The following is a 16403-nucleotide window of genomic DNA, read 5'->3' as shown; positions in this document are numbered from 1 at the left end:
GCCACTTGCTCCTCTCTCCCAAAAAGAGTATTGGCAAAAATCTTGGAGGAATATAAGCTGACTCAGATCATTCGATCTGCTAATACTGCAAATTTGACCTCGGCTTTTCTCGAGGCCAAAATTGGGTATAGATGTGTGCCTGCAATAGATCTGATTCACCCGGTAATTGCCAAAAAATTATACCTACAATTTAGATACGGGTCCCTTCCCCTCCGTTCAAGAACAAACAAATGGGCTGGCTCAATCACGCAATCTTGTCCTGGGTGTGGTGCCACTGATGAAACTGAGGTTCATACCATAATCTTCTGTCCGGCATATAAAATCCCACGTAGAAAATGGATAATTCAGCTTGCTAAGAATTTAGGGGTCTCGAACCACAGAGATCTCTTCAGGTTGTTGAAATACGATTCGTCCCCCGTATATGTTATTGTGATCTCCAAATTTCTTTGTTCTATGTGGTTAATCAGAAGACAATTACTACCTCATTAAGGCAATTTTACCGGTATTATTTATTGCTCGTATTCTGTTTCTATTTTATGTATTACTGATTGATGATTGTATCTACACTCAGAATCATGTTTTTATTCTTGATTAATTTTTCTGTTGTTGTTGTAATACTATTTTATGAACTTTTATGGCTTGTAGCCGAAATAAAGTTTTTTTGACTGACTGATAGGCATGGGGTTAAAAACGAAAGGAATTTTAGTAAAGAGTCTTAAACAGCAGTAGCTATGCACAAGGCTGATAACGAAATGTGCATATCTTCATATAAGCCATTGATTTTTCTTCTGCGGGTGCTCATATCACGGAAACCTGGCAGGCATTCAAGCATGACTGCATATATATTGGTTAAATAAATGTGGAAATCTACCAGCTTCACTTTACTTTTTTTCACAAAGCCCATAATAAATATAGATAAATACAGATAAAGCTGACTAAAAATAAATATGGATAAATACAGACGGAAATGACAAAAAAATAAATACCATAAAACCGGGAGCCCGAATTATAAAACCATTTTGACCTTAATAGGCCCTCACTTGAAGCAGTCAAAATTTTGACGTGGTCCTGGGACTGACCCTGCTCTGGTGGATTTGGCAGATGGTCGTTTATAAACCACTGATGAGGAAGGACTTGGATTCTCGTACCTACACCATGCGGATAGTTTTTACCTACTCTGAACACTGAAGCAGATCTTGCTTTGTCCACTGGTCCATTCAGACCAAGGGCCCATTGTCCAACCAAGAAAAATTCATAAGTTACCCAAAAAAACTCCATACTAGACAAACATGTAAGCTAATCATTCTCCCTTATAGGAAGAAATTCATTAGATCATCTCTTTCTGTACATGCTGCAAATTACTCAATTTACTCCGAGCTAAGACAGTCATTGGCAAAGTCTTTGGGTCTGGGTTCAAAATACTAATGCATGTGAAACACATGTAAAGAAGGCAGGAGGATCAGACTAAGAGCAGTGTAGTTGTAAAGTAGTCCTTCATGCAGTCTAAGCATTCCAGTAAAGTCAGAAGGATGCACTCAAACGACAAGTAGAATCAAGTAAGAGACATAGCACTGGTCTGGTGGCTCAGTGGCCCACTGTAGGGGCCTGTGTTCGATCTCCTGGTCACAGGTTCAAATCCCGATGGGTCCACTCAGCCTTTCATCCTTCTGAGGTCGTTAAAATTATTCAGCACCAAGATACTCTTGGGTGAACGTGCGCTTTACAAATACACGTGTTCTGTTTGTTATTTTAAAGATTCCTTAGAACTGAGCCAAAATGTGTTTGACAAAGTATCATGCCAATGACTGAAATAGGCTGGTCGAAGAAAGCCAATGGTTGAAAAGGTTGTTTCCAAAGCACTCTTGATGTATGTTGTCAGCAGTAAGTCGGTAGCGGCTGTGCTGCCAAAATACAGAACAAAAAACGTCCAAAGACGGCCAGGATTTCAGAAGGGAAGTTAATACATGGCCCCTCCCTAACAAAGGATTCGTCAGCTCACCTACCAAAAAGCAAATTATTTTGCTAACTAGGAAAGCATGGACATATTACTGTGGACCGTTCTTGCATGAGAAACCGAACCTTTCCTGCTAGAGGATCGCAGCCCTAATAACAGGTACAGGTACTTCTCACTCTACTTCATTACTCTCCAGGCATAAGCGCGCTCCACAATCCCAGCGAGTGAGAAGTACATTACACTAAAAAAAAAAAAGAGTATTTATATCGAAGCAGCCTAGTCCAGTCAATTGATATATAAATAATGCATGGTATACATAGTTGAAAAAGAAGCGAATAACTAAATACAATAAGCTTAGCATGTCACGTATGTACTTTACACTACTTATCACACACAACATCACAACACTGCATTCATAGGCTGCTCTCCTAGGCCCCACGCTTGCAGCCAACGCAGAAGTTAATATAAATATCATGCGTTTAACCCCGCATTATTCTTTGTGCTTTTAGGCGCTGAAGAGCAGTGACTGATGTCCACTCTGGCATGACACCAAAACGCTCACTGCTTGCGACAAAACGCAACTGGTACTGTTCAAACCAACCACTTCCCGCGAGATTGCACGCTATGAACTGTCGCACTTCGTCAGGGGTGTGTGGACTTTGAAGCACTGCTTAAATTCAGTTACAATACATGAGCCTGTTCTCCACCTGCAGATGTTCCCCCTTTTTTCCGTTTTACAGAAGGTGGCTAAAAATTACCTCAGTGCCTACACTTCGCCTACCCTTTCCCTCCTTTTTCTTTCCCCGTCTTTTCAGCATCCTGAGCTCTCGGTCCTCTTTTTCATCTCAGAGCTGCAGTGAGAAACCCACTTAACCGGTCGGGGTGATGCTCTGGCGCCTTCTTTTAGTTATGTGAGTACAAAGTCCCCGCCGGAAAGGAGATAAGAACGCGGCCTGCCTGCCAGTCTGTGACCGCCGCGTGCCAGGCGCGGCTTGCAAACAACGCCCGGCGTGTTTAAACCGGGAGGTGGTAGGAACGGCTCTGCAAGTACCCACGCCCTTTATGTTCTCAGGAGGTGCTCGCGCGGGAGTGAATGTGGATACCGAACGTTGGAAGACGCCATCAAAGTATTTACGTTAATTGAAAAAAAGTCTAGCCATCAACATTTTATCGGATATTGTACTGTAATATCTTTATTGAATGAAAACAACACACCTCTCTATTGCTGCTTTTGAAGTACGCTAAATTGTTATTATGCAGCTTAACATGCCTTGTATCTGCTACAACCCCTCATCAGGGGTAGCAAGCACTATATAAATGCAAACCTTTTTCCCTTCTCTATTCCTCCACTATCCTTCTCAATCCAAATAGCTAACATATCCACCATTCAAATTATTTTCATATTTTCACTATGCTAATTCATCACTAATCCTTTATGGGTTCGAAATTAGCGTGCTACTTGCCGAAAAAGCACTTTGACGCCTCGTCTGGGGTAGTAAGTGTCAGGTCTTTAAGTGGGATGAAAACACTGGGGGGGCGTGGGGTGTCTCAAAGGGGCGCGGCTTGTGTAAATAAAGGCGTGGCTTAAAAACAATTTAGCTAAATATCTGTGCTCAGCATAGTGTGCCACCCAACTTGTATTTTGCTGTTTCTGTCACTGCTTCCTGATACATGATACAACAAGTAACATCATACCTACAACAAGTCAGGACTATTGGCTTTGTCAATGGTTGTTACTTGCATAAGATAAATAAGCAGCAACTATGGTTTGTATATAATAATAAAAAAGCTTCCACTTAAAGCTCTGGTGACACCACAACAATGTTGCTGCTCCTGAGTTTCAGAAAGAGAAGGGAAATCCAGAGAGAAAATGACTCTTTTTACAGGATTTCCCTTCCCCCTACAATGCTCACCTGGCATGACGTCATGCCATAACTTCTCCACTAGTGAGAAGTGAGCAGTGTGAGCACGCGCACATTATGTGCTGGCTGTCACTGCAGTCCGGGAAAAAACTGACCGGCTGTGCCAGGGCACAAAACAGAGCCTGCTAGAGACCCGTTTCGAGGCCCCCTTTAAACAAGCATTTGCAATGCAATAGGTCTCGCATTTACGCGAGTTTAAGCTATTGGCATTGTAAATGACAATGCCTTTTATTTGTTTTAGAAACGAAAACAAAAATAAAAGGTATTGTTATTTGCAATGTCAATAGCGCATACTCGCGTAATGCGAGACCTATTGCATTGCAAATGCTTGTTTTAAAGGATGACAAAGGTTTTAAATGGTTGGTGATTCTGCCGAAGCATGTGGGAGGCACTCGACTTGTTCATCGCATGAAGAGGAGTTTAAGGAAGGACACACCCTTCATTTGCCACCCCTGTCTTTTGAGCGTGTCTTTGCAATTACAATACAATACATAAAAGTGCAGGGGATCCATCAGTAACTATTTGACAGACACCAGCCCTTTCTAGGTCAGAAGAGGAGTTACACAGTGCTTTAGAGCGGCAAGTGGTTATGGTTATAGGCTCGAGCAATTGCACTCAGTATCCAGTAAGGGTTACGTTTTAAAAAGTATATATTTATTTATATGTAGGGCAGGTAAAATTTAAAAAAATATAAAAATACAGAGGATCCTAGCTGAGAACAAGACCTGACTCCATTTTGCAGTTGGCATGGTGTTTGAGCTGCTGTGACAGAGTTCCCGTCAAACAGTTCCCCAAAATTTAAGTAGCACAAAATCCTACCAAGTGAGCTGGAACAGGAGTCCAGCCGCAGTCGAAAGTGAAGTGTGCGATGTGAAATCTTCCAGCGTTTATCAATTATCAGGATGCAGATTACAAAGGCACCCAGGGCCCTGCAGGTGGAGTTTGGAGGCACTGTGTACCGTTGATGGGAAGACTTTCAGGGGACCCAATTGGTCATAAGTCTATGCATTTATTTTGCTGTAATAAAACTAGCGCCCAAACTATGTTCTGGAGGAGATCCAGCCACCAGAAGGAAGTATCTTCAAAGTGAGGGTGAGGTCATGGTTGAGCTGTTCGGTTTCCAGCTGTGTCCATGGGATTTGCCAGTCAGTTTCTTGTGGAATCTATTGTTGCACAGCACCAGTTGGGACTGTGAGTTGGATTATACAGTTAGGATCTAATTATTTCTTTAAGTATAATTTTGAAACCACAGTGGCTAGAAGCTAAACTTGAACACTTTGGTCAGCTAGCCGCAGCCAACCGTACGTACACTGCTTGAAGGCCTAGGGTGAAGGGGAAGTATCTCTGTGTTCCTCTACTGCTGGAAATGGGTCTTGCTGCTTGTGGTCCTGACTAAGAGCAACCTCCCCTGTGCACAGCAGACTGTTATCATTCCAGTTCTTCAAGGCAGGTCACAGCAATAGAACTTCTCTGGAATCTAGGCCTTGCCATTTCCTCGAGTCAAACAACAGGTCCTTGTGTGGCAAATATTTCATTGTCGACAGCCCAGTTGCTTGTTTAGAAGTCCCGATAAAGTTATAACTACGGTCTGGATTGCATCAGTATTTATTATGCTATAGGACCCTGACAGCAGGTCAGGGCAACCAAAACACAAGCTTTATTTAAAATTTGATACCTCTTATCTGGGCAGAGTGTATCTTCTCGGCTTTTATAAAAGTCAGGTGGTGCGACTGGCGTCTGCTGGTTTCAGGATGTGTATTCTCTTCAACCACTATGCACTCACCCAAAATTCTCAAGGTGCTATGTGAAGCTCACCATCACCCACTTCGCACTCAGTACCCTGCATTATGGGTACTTAAGCCCCAGCCACATCGGGGCTGAAGTTGGGGTCTTAATAGTAGTTGCCAATAAAGTCTCTGGCTTGACTTGCCCCAATTTGGTATGAAAACAAATGGAATTCTTTACGTTTCAGCAAGAATAATGTGCCCTTACAGGGCCCAAAGAGCTAAGGAATTACAAACAAGAGCCAGAAGACTCTGCCGAGAGATCCTGTCTGTGGCTAAAGTCGGCCAGGCCAGGGAACCATAGGCAGATCAAAGGTTGCACGAGGATGTAACTGCACTAAACTCAAAGCCTCTACATGCCAATGCACTTCATAGTAACCAATAATATTGTCTTAGGTTGGTACAGCAAGGATGATGCGTGTACCCGAGGTTGACAAAGTATAGGAGAAAGGTAAAGTTCACAGCAAAGTCAAGGAGACCTGTGGAACCCCATGTAAACAAGTTTAATTAAACAGAAAGAACACCCGGTGTGTGAACATTGTTCTGTGGGTAAATCCATTAAGTAATGCGGTATAGAATGCTTCCTGAGAGGTATCAGGAGTGACTTCATCTGTTTTCAACTCACATGTATTTGATGGCAAATTGGAGACACTTTGAAATGAAACCAATTTGGATTTGGTTCACCAGGGTGGTCCTTGTATCTGAAGGTACGCATCAATACATGCTTGTTTAGAATTAAGTCACATTTAACGCTGTGAAACCGCACGCAACTTGTCTATAAATCAGTTGTTCGATTTCCCCCCCCACCCCACGTGCGAAAGTGAGACCCCCTTTATTGGTTAGTCTATTTTAGCTGTAAAGATCGGTAACATCCTTGTCTGATGGCGGGGAGTGCTTCTGTTGCCATAGTGAAGGGTAATGACAACTTTGCCATAATACCTGAGAAAGAAAGTTGCCTTCTTTGGTTTAATTTTAATGGCGCTTATAGACCATTCAGTCACATAATAATTCAAAGATGGCACACCATTGGCTGTTGCTGAAGAAAAGTCAAACCTTTTTGTTAGGTATTTGTTGTTTCCAAAGTACCTCAACTCGGGATGGATGTGTAGTTTACTGTTGCACGCACTCGTGGGTGCTGTTTGTTTCTCAATTCTTTTCTGCTTTGGCCAGTCTCTATGCAGGGTAGTGCATGCTCTTTTAACCCAGCCACTGATTGGTGGTACTGAGCTGTTGGTGGGGCACTGCATGGGGCCTCAGTGTACTGTAGCAGAAAATGTCACCATTCCTGAGATTGAGGGTGTGTCCATTTGTATTGTGGCCCACGGAGTTGGCTGGGCAGGAAGGGGACATCTTTTAGTGCAACAACAAAGAGAGGGAGGCATTCCAGGACAAGGCTCCCTGCTTTAGGGGAGACATCAAGAGAGTGCCATTTGGATTGTTAACCTGGGTTGGGGGCCAGTGAGGATGTCTCATGGGCTATGTGTCAGGCCTGGAGAGGTCCTTGATCGTCCACTGGTCTACCTCTACCCATCATTACAGCTATCTACCACAACTTCAGCACATTGGCAGCAATGCTTCTCTTTTGCAAGGCAGCTAGCATAGAGTGTGACGAGCAATGCCGTTGGGAGCCAATAGTCCTGTTACTGCATGCAGAAGCCAGACTCCTGCAGGCAGTCTACTGAATACTACTCTTGCACACCCTAAATCCCTCCTTCATCTGCAGATAACCGTGGCACAAATACTAATCTTGTCACTATTAACAGTAGAGCACCAAAATACCAGCAAGTATTCATTTATCATTTTTGATACAAGTGGCCAGTGTTGGGATGGAAAAGTCCTCTGCATGGTACAGACATATACCCCTGCCCTGAGTGCCCATCTGTACTGTTGTCTGGATCCCTTTTGCTGACTTTTCTTTTTGTCATAGCTGAACACGTGTGCACCATGACATAGGCCTGTCTCACGGATTGTGGTCTTGTTAAACCGGGAGAACGCCCAAAACGCTACCCTCGTAGTGGTGGAAGGCTACCGCCTTCACAAATGGGTAAGCAGCACAAGCGTGGTGGTGGCAGCTTACAGTCTAGTGATCAGTAGTAGTGACCAGGACCTTTTTTACCCTCTGCCACTCAAATGAGGCTGCTGTGTGCTTAACCCACCCTTGGCATACCTCAGGTAGAACGGGAGTGCTGCATAATGCTGGAGTAGTTACTCTGCTTGGTTGTATGTGTCTGGGAAGGGTAAAATACAGGGATAGAGCAGTACTGTGTAGTACATGTGAGACTGGTGCATGTGCTGAGTGTATGCATGCCTGGAAAGATATACATGACCTGACAAATGTAGTACTGTGCAGTGTGGGCACAAAGAAAGTAATAGCTCAGTGTATGTATGTTTGCGTGAAGGACAATACATGAAGGGTGAAGTATTGTGCACATGGTGTGTGTGCTGGCAGGGTGTGCTTGTTTAAAATAGAACACCCTGGTTGAATATAGAAATGCTTCAGTGCTGAACAGTGTGTGCAGGCTGTGTGTGTAAGCTGAATGCATGTGTACATGTGAGGGTACAATGCATAGTGGTATTAGTGCTGAACACTAAGTGTTCTGTGACTACACAGTGAGTAAAATGCCTGCAATGGTACAGTATATGTAGGGCCCTGGGTTCCATTTTGGGAAGCATGAAGACATGAGGAGGAGAGGAATCGCCCAAGACAGATTTGTTTATTGCTGCATTCCTGTGAGCTGGGAGGGACACACACCGGAGGGAAAAGGAAACTACTCAATTTACACTCCAAAAGACAACTCTGATTCAGTTATAGGTCGCAAGGAAAGGGCCTGGACACATCTTTAGAAGGTAGATGGGGCTGATAAGGGAATCCTAAAGAGTAGGGCTGAGTCGGGGGTTAACATTTTGATAAAAATGACTGTCCGATATCCAGGTGTGAACTCTGCTCACTCCCTTGGACTATGTTGTGGGATAACCACTTTCAGAGTTCAAAGCCTGCTAGTCTCCCTGCTGGATGAGAAACATCACCCAGGACACCAAGATCACCTGACCTGGAGCACCACCGCCTGCTTGCTTGCCAAGATCAGTGTGCCCTGTGAGGGAGAAGAGAGCACTGGAGGAAGTGGGGTCCAGTGGGAGCCCTGCACGTGGATTCCCTAACCGAGGTGTGTGGCTGTGCACCGATCGTGCAGTTGCCCGTTTGCAGTATTGGATCTGCGACCCTTCTGTGCCAGGAGAGGGCAGCCTTGTTCTGAGCTTTGTGAGAAGTGATGAGCTGGGAGCACCAGGCAGCACCGCGGTGATCCCATATGCCAGAAGAGGTCAACAGTGAACTGATTTTGGGCCAGAAGCGCAGGACCTGTGACTGCGAAGTTGGTGACTCCGTATGTCAGGAGGAGCTGCCGTAGTGACGGTTATCGCATCCGGAGAGTCTGTGCCCGGATCGTGGTTATCGCTGCAACCCCATATACCAGGAGGGGCTGTCAGTATCACTTGGTCATAAGTTCGGGTCGTCGCCTGGACCGGAGGAGCTTCATAAATACACATGTGATGTTATGTTGGAGCCCCAGCGGGAGTCAGAGGATCACACCAGCATTTCGTGCTGCTTTCCTCCGAACAAACTTGGTGGAAGAGCAACTTACCTTTTTATCTGCTGAGCGGGAGTGGTCCGATTTCACCGTACAGGATCCGAACTTGTGAGCACCCAAGGAGAGGGCACTCACTGTACCGCTGACCACTGACATACGGCCAGAACTGGTAAGACTGGACCCTGCTCTTTGGGGCTCAGGGGACTTGCTGCTAACAGTGCTGCCGCACCATAGACACTTTAAAGTCATTTGTAAAGAGTCGGGGGGGGGGGGGGGACTCTTGAGTATGGTCTAATAGTCTGCATTCCATGGAGGTGGCTCCCAAGTGGGGGATAACTCCAAACATTTTACACAAAGGGGGGTTGGACAGGGGTTGACCCGATAACTACTAGAGCTCCGACCTCAAGTGAGATTGGTATTGCTTTTGAATTTTGTATACCTTTGCATGTGTAGAGTTGGAAATAAAAATACTACTTGTGCTATAAAACTGAGTATTGGGCTGGACATTGATTTATTGTTCGTACTGTTTGCACTTTGAGCTATGAGTTGTGCTCACTGACCTTTATCTACATCCCCCGGGGGAGCCTTGACTGCTTGACCACAACTACCACAGAGAGTCAAGTCCAGAAGGGGTACTTTGCACCATTGCTTAGGATCCATAGTAGACCAGGCCCTGGGACATCCGTAGTAAAAGGTCTCAACCACCATGATTGGGCTCAGTAGCCACTGTGTGCCCTGTGGCCCTCGGAAAGGGGTTCTTGCAGCTAGATATATTACTATGTTAAGCAGTGAGTATAGCCAACTTCATAAAAGCCGAAACATATTGATATGTTTGTTCAAGAGTCTTCAAGCTTAGCAGCAACATTTTTAGCCCCATAGTCGAGAACTAGACAGAGCTGCAGTAGTCCCTAATTCAAAATGCACCCAACATCTTTTGGAGGGGATTTGATGCCCTAGTTGCATATTTTAATGAAGCTCGCATGTAGTTACTTTTGTAACTGTATTTCATTCAGCATGCTCTTTTAATAAGTAGATAGCATTGTGGTGGTTTTTCAACAGACGAGCATCATTGTTTTTATATTTGAATTCCCAGACAACACAAAACTTGTTTTGTTGTTAGTAATTAAGCTTCCCTTAACGCATACGACAAATAATCTCTAGGGTGGAGACTAAGAGTTCGATTTGTGTTAATACAAGTAATGGAAGATAGAAAATGTATCTAAAATCATAGTGTTGTTCAGGCTGGCCTCCCGGATTCCAATCTTTATGAAATTAAGAGTCCTAGAGAAAAAGAGGATGTATATTTGTCTCCCCCCCCCCCCCCCCTTTTTTTTCTCCATAAATGTATTTGCCATTCGTCTTGGCTCTTATTTCTTTTCCATCCCCGGCCTTTTAATGTATAAGATATAATTTCATAAATGTATTTAGTCCGTCAATATTGCCCTCATTCAAAGGAAGATTTCCCACACCAAAGCAACCCTGCCCCTCAAATAGGTTCCACCCTTGCTACTGCATGTTCCTTAATAATGCTCCCTTCCCAAGTCTCACCCTTGCTTTGCAGCTGCTGGCACCCTTCCTCCCTAACAGGTCTTCTGGGGGTGTTGGTGATCTTTTCTGGGAGGCAGATGATGCGCAAGACTAAAAAAAATATGAAAATCAGCTGGCAGAATAGCTCTACAAATGTCTCCATGTTGCCTCCCTCGTGGCCTTTTGACTGTTAGGGCCTAAGCTTCCTCCCTTCAGCCTAGATGTAATTGAAGAGTCGAAAAAGAGAGAATGAAAGAGGCCCACTTGTCAGTGGGTAGGATGAAGGCAGAGGGGCAAGTGCCCAGTACTCTTCCCTCCCCCTCGGTTGTGGAGCTTTTCTTTTTTTGAAGTCTCACATTTACAATTAAGACTAGATTTCTAAAACTGTGATAATTTGGCACAACGTAAATAAATTTCATTAGAGGGGGACATGCTAAAATGAAAACGTATGAGTTTATTTGTGAAAGGAAACCTGAGCAAAGGTTACCATCAGCTAGTCTGCTAAGAGAAATGTATCAGAAATATTACAAGTTTAAAGGAGGAACACCTTAAAAAAAAAAATGAAGCGCACAGAAGGGGCCACCAAAGTATTTGGAAGGGTGGAACGTTTCTGCGATGCCATTTGACAGAGGTAATGTAACCACTGCCATCCAGCGCTTTGTAGAGGCAAAGCTGATCTTCAGCTGACCAGCAAGAAGATCTAAAAAACAGACTGAGGATAAATGACATTTAAACCTGTGAAATGCCAGAGTATAAGGGGCCAGCCTTCTGACCTTTACCTGAGATTTGTTTAGTCAGATCTATTAATGCATCTGGTTGATCTATACTGTGTGCCAGAAGTATATCTTTCACTAAGGAAAACCTGTTTTAATCCTGATGTTCTCATCCAGTTACTTCTTTATGGGAAGGTCTAACATGATACTGCAAAAAAAAAAAACCTGAAACTACCAAAATTATTTTCCAGGGAAAACCAATTATGTTTTTTATGACGAATCCCAATTTGCACTGCATATGAGAATTAAATAAAACTAATTGTGGATGTATTTACTATGATATAACTTGTCACACATTTGGGAACTCATTTCAAATGTGCTTTAGAGACAGTGCAAGAATGTTTACTCCTTTTACAATACTGAAAGTGTTTTAATTTGCCAGAAGACGTGGGACTGTACCCAATATTATGCAAAGAGTTTCACAGAAAATGACTTTTTAGAGAAGAAAACAAAGTAAAGTGTTTTTGGGAACAACAGACATTGGAGTACTATCAATTGTGATGGTATAAACAGAGGAAATACAACACAATAAAGAGGATCAAGAACCTAACGACTCAGAAATTGAGCAAACAAATTAACACGTGGCCCATTTTCCTCAGGCGCTATTACAATAATGTTGAATAAAGGATAAAGGGTAAAATTCTTCAAGCAGATGGAAGAACAAAATCAAATATAAAGAGAAATAACACGTTTTTAATGTCCGCAATTACAGTTTATACTCTGGGCAGAGAAATAACAAAAAGAGGAGGCTGTGATTCTTGATAAGACCGCTTTATGAAGCTGGTTAATTAAACTTTTCTGTGAAATATGGTAAAACCATGTAAAGTTAAAGGTGTGCTGGTGTTTTGTTGTCCTGGTTCACTCGCCTTTCTCGTCTGGTTCTTTGACTCTGGATGGCATTGCCATATCATTATTTTCCATCTTTTTACTTGTCTCTTTCTTCTCCCTCTTGTAGTTTGTCAAGTGCGGTTATGCAGGCTCCAACTTCCCCGAACATATTTTCCCGGCCTTGGTGGGACGCCCGATCATCCGTTCTTCCACGAAAGTGGGCAACATCGAGATCAAGGTAAGAGCTCTCCGGAGTCGGACAGATCGGTGAAGGGGGAGTTGGTGTCTTCTTTTTGGAAAGTGGAAATTAACAGGAAGTAACAAGTAGACACTGTATTGTAGCTTCTGTATAAGGAACAGTTTAGCCATTGGCTCCTGGCTGAAAGAGGAAGTGGGTTTATTTTGGGACTATGCATGGAGCAAAATCAAGAAACTATAACCCTCTGTCTGTGTGTGATAGATCGTCTTCTTGCCTGACCTCTGGTGCGAGGAGGGAGTTGATGTGGAATAAGCGAAGCTACACTCAGTTGGGTGAAGTCTTGTAGAGTATGATTGAGAATCCATCTCATTATAGCTTGTGGTGATGTGTACATTTAGTGAGACTTCGTAGGCGCGTGCAACACCAGTGACACGCGATCCGAGGAGCTTTCTTTAAGAGTATTATGACGACTGTTTGAATTTAGAACTTGTACAATGTGGTGTAGAACACAAGGGGCTTAGTTGTGCCACAGCTGTTCTAAACTGTAGAACAGAGACGGTGAGGTAAAGAAATACAAATGGACGGAAAGCGAATCGGCAAATACAAGAAAATCTTCAAATCGTTCCTAAAAGAGAGATTACTTTGTGGGTAAGTAAACGAAAGTTTATCCCAGAGCTTGGGACCAAGAAAGTTGAAAGTATGACCTCAGAGTGCATACTCTCAATGTGGGCAATGGGCATAAGAGAAAGAGCTTCTGATCGAAGAGGTCTTGATGTTTTAGGGCAGTAGAAATGCTCATGGAGGAATGAATTGTCATTAAACAAGATTTAGCCAATTGCAGCTGTTTGTGCTTTGACAGAACCTTGATTGGTTTTCCACTATGAGAATATTAAAGGGTGCTGCAAGTCAGGATAGAGGTGCATCATTGCTTGCTGAATGGGAGTGTTGGGACTTGAACTGTTGGGGGTGCTGCATAACAGTACTGATATCCACAACCGAGCTGACTTCCACAACAGAGCTGTTTAGAACTTATTGTTGAAATATCAGTAAATGACGTTTTGCTGAGTGGCTGATCGACACCTCGGTACTTGAATGCCAATTAATACTTTGTCAGATTTGGTGCACATTGACAGAACTGCAGTTAGATCACAGTAACAGAATAAAAATAGATCGGGTTTAGAATAGATTGGCTTTTTGTGTGACATAACTGGTGCAAAATCCAAATTCAAGTTCACCGGCAAACCCATGTGTCCACGTATTACTAGAAAAACTGAAGGTACTAAAGAGCAGGAATAGGCTGCAGTGAGAGTGAGAGAGTGGCGACACCGGCTGATCCTCTTCCCTCACCAAGGACTCCCTCACCGCCAAAACCAACCTCCACGAAGGAATGAAAGCCGTAGCAGAGTTGATGAAGAACAGCTGTCTGAAGCTAAACTCGGACAAGATGGAAGTCCTCATCCTCAGCTCCACCCCCTCGGCCTGGGACGACTCCTGGTGGCCGACCGCACTGGGAACAGCACCAACACCCACCGACCACGCACGCAACCTGGGGTTCATCCTCGACTCTACTCTCTCCATGACAAAGCAGGTCAACGCCATCTCGCCCTCCTGCTTCAACACCCTCCGAATGCCCCGCAAGATCTACAGGTGGATCCCCATCAAAAAAGAAGAACGGTCACCCAGGCCCTCGTCAGCAGCAGGTTGCACTACGCAAACACCCTCTACGCAGGAGCCTCAGCCAAACTCGTGAAATGACTTCAACGCATTCAAAACGCCTCTGCACGCCTGATCCTCGACATCCCTCACTGCAGCCACATCACATCCCACCTGAGAGACCTGCACTGGCTCCCTGTCAACAAGACGATCACCTTCAAGCTCCTCACCCACGCACACAAGGCACTCCACAACACCGGACCAGCTTACCTCAACAGACAACTCTCCTTCTACACCCCCAGCTCCGTTCCACCGACCACGCCCTCACCACCGTCCCCCCGCATTCGAAGAGCGACCTCCGGCGGCAGATCGTTCTCCCACCTTGCCACCAAGACCTGGAACACCCTCCCCATCCTCCTACGGCAGACCCAGGACCTGCTAAACTTGAGAAGACTCCTCAAGACCTGGCTTTTCGAGCAGTAGCACCCAAAAGCGCCCCCCCCCAGCACCTTGAGACCCTCACGGGTGAGTAGTGCGCTCTACAAATGTTCTGATTGAGTGAGTGAGAGAGAGACTGACTGACTCTGTCTGTCTCAGTACTGGACTAATGGGGCACTTCAGATTTGGAATGGTGTGTATAAGTAGACCAGTATATTGCACCGGGCTTAAAGTACCTGAGAATAGTTTTGATGGATTCTTTTTGTCTTCCTGTGGGCAGGACCTTATGGTGGGAGATGAGGCCAGTGAGCTACGTTCCATGCTTGAGGTTAACTACCCCATGGAAAACGGTATTGTGCGCAGCTGGGATGACATGAAGCACCTATGGGACTACACCTTTGGACCCCAGAAGCTTAATGTGGACCCCCAGAACTGCAAGATCCTACTGACGGAACCTCCCATGAATCCTATCAAGAACCGCGAAAAGATCATTGAGGTGAGAACCTTGGAGTTTTTTTCTTCATTTTTACATCCTACGCAAGGAGAATCTTTTCATTAGAAGGTTACTTAAGATGATGACCACTTAAATGTGAAAACGTGAATATTGTTTAATAGCATTGTTCAGACACCCCATCAAAGCTTCTACCCTGTCCCCTTTCTCTATATTACTTGTGAGAACGGCTTGAAGTACTAAGCCTATGTTAAATTAAAATAGATGATTTGCCTTCCAAAGTGACAACCTCTAGCCATCAAAGTGGAGGTTTTTGAAACTCAAAACGAACTGGCATGCTCATGCAAGGGAAGTAATTTTAGGTAATGGAAAAATTAGTTTCTGTTGAGACTCCTTTTTAGATATTATGACAGAAGTAGCAAAATACCAGTCGGGCGGAACACTAAGCTAAGCATAGTTTTTCAGCGTACTTGCTTTCAAGCCACGTACTTAATTACATCAGTCACGCCCCTTTGAGAGAAGTTATACTTTAAAGGCCCTCTATTCTATTGCTCATGGTCAAACACCGCCCTCTCCAAAAACATCAATGACATGGCGTGCAATCTGCCCAGGGCACTTTTGAAGTTTGTATCTCAGCAGCTTCACTCTCTTGGTGTCCCCACCTTTGTCTCAGTTGAGCCAGGGCAAAGGGAAGAGCCGTACCTAAGCCCGCAGCAGGAGAAAGGTGTGCGGCCACGATGAATATGAAGCTCGGCCTGCTGTACTTTATTAAAATAAATATAAATTTGAAAAGAAAAGGATTTTGCCGGTTTTGCGCTTTAAAAGTTACGCGGCCGCCATATGCACTTTACAAAAAAAGTAAAAAAATAAAATTAAAAAAAGATTTGGTTGCGCGGTTTCCATTATTAAAGTTAAAGGCATCTGGGAGAAAGGCGTGCCACAATGAATATCAAGCTTGGGGTGCAACAAGCTTGGCATGCGTTGCGGGAGAGTGTCTCCAACAGCAGGCAGGAGAAAGCCCTGTAAAAAATAGTGCTTTGAGGCTGTAATTGAAAGTTAGAACGTAACAACACATGTAACAGGAGGTGTCCTTATGGAAGGTTGAGAAAAGAGAGCCAAGGCGGTACTAAGGAGGGACTACTAAGCCTATTGATCAATGAAAAGCCACCAGTTACAAAGAAGACTGCCATGAGCCAATTGAAAGGATGGGCTGAAAGTGGGCAGAGATTCATACACATATCCTGAACACAGCATGTGTCGAAGAGACAGCGCAAGCACTGCCTGGGC

The 16403-nt window shown here is 44.3% G+C and overlaps 1 protein-coding gene across 1 annotated transcript in view; it reads left to right on the top strand.

The window, feature by feature from the left end:
- Window positions 1–16403, top strand: part of LOC146798173 (actin-related protein 2-like) — a 147494-nt gene that overhangs the window by 44644 nt on the left and 86447 nt on the right. Inside the window, exons 2-3 of the mRNA XM_085625436.1 lie at window positions 12503–12613; window positions 14946–15161. Of these exons, the coding sequence (XP_085481562.1) occupies window positions 12503–12613; window positions 14946–15161 (327 nt within the window). The remainder of the gene's footprint in view (window positions 1–12502; window positions 12614–14945; window positions 15162–16403) is intronic.

Source organism: Triturus cristatus, chromosome 9 (assembly GCF_964204655.1).
Source record: "Triturus cristatus chromosome 9, aTriCri1.1, whole genome shotgun sequence".
Lineage (NCBI taxonomy): Eukaryota > Metazoa > Chordata > Amphibia > Caudata > Salamandridae > Triturus > Triturus cristatus.
The sequence above is the reverse complement of the archived record's forward strand: the minus strand, read 5'-3'. Positions and strand labels throughout refer to the sequence as shown.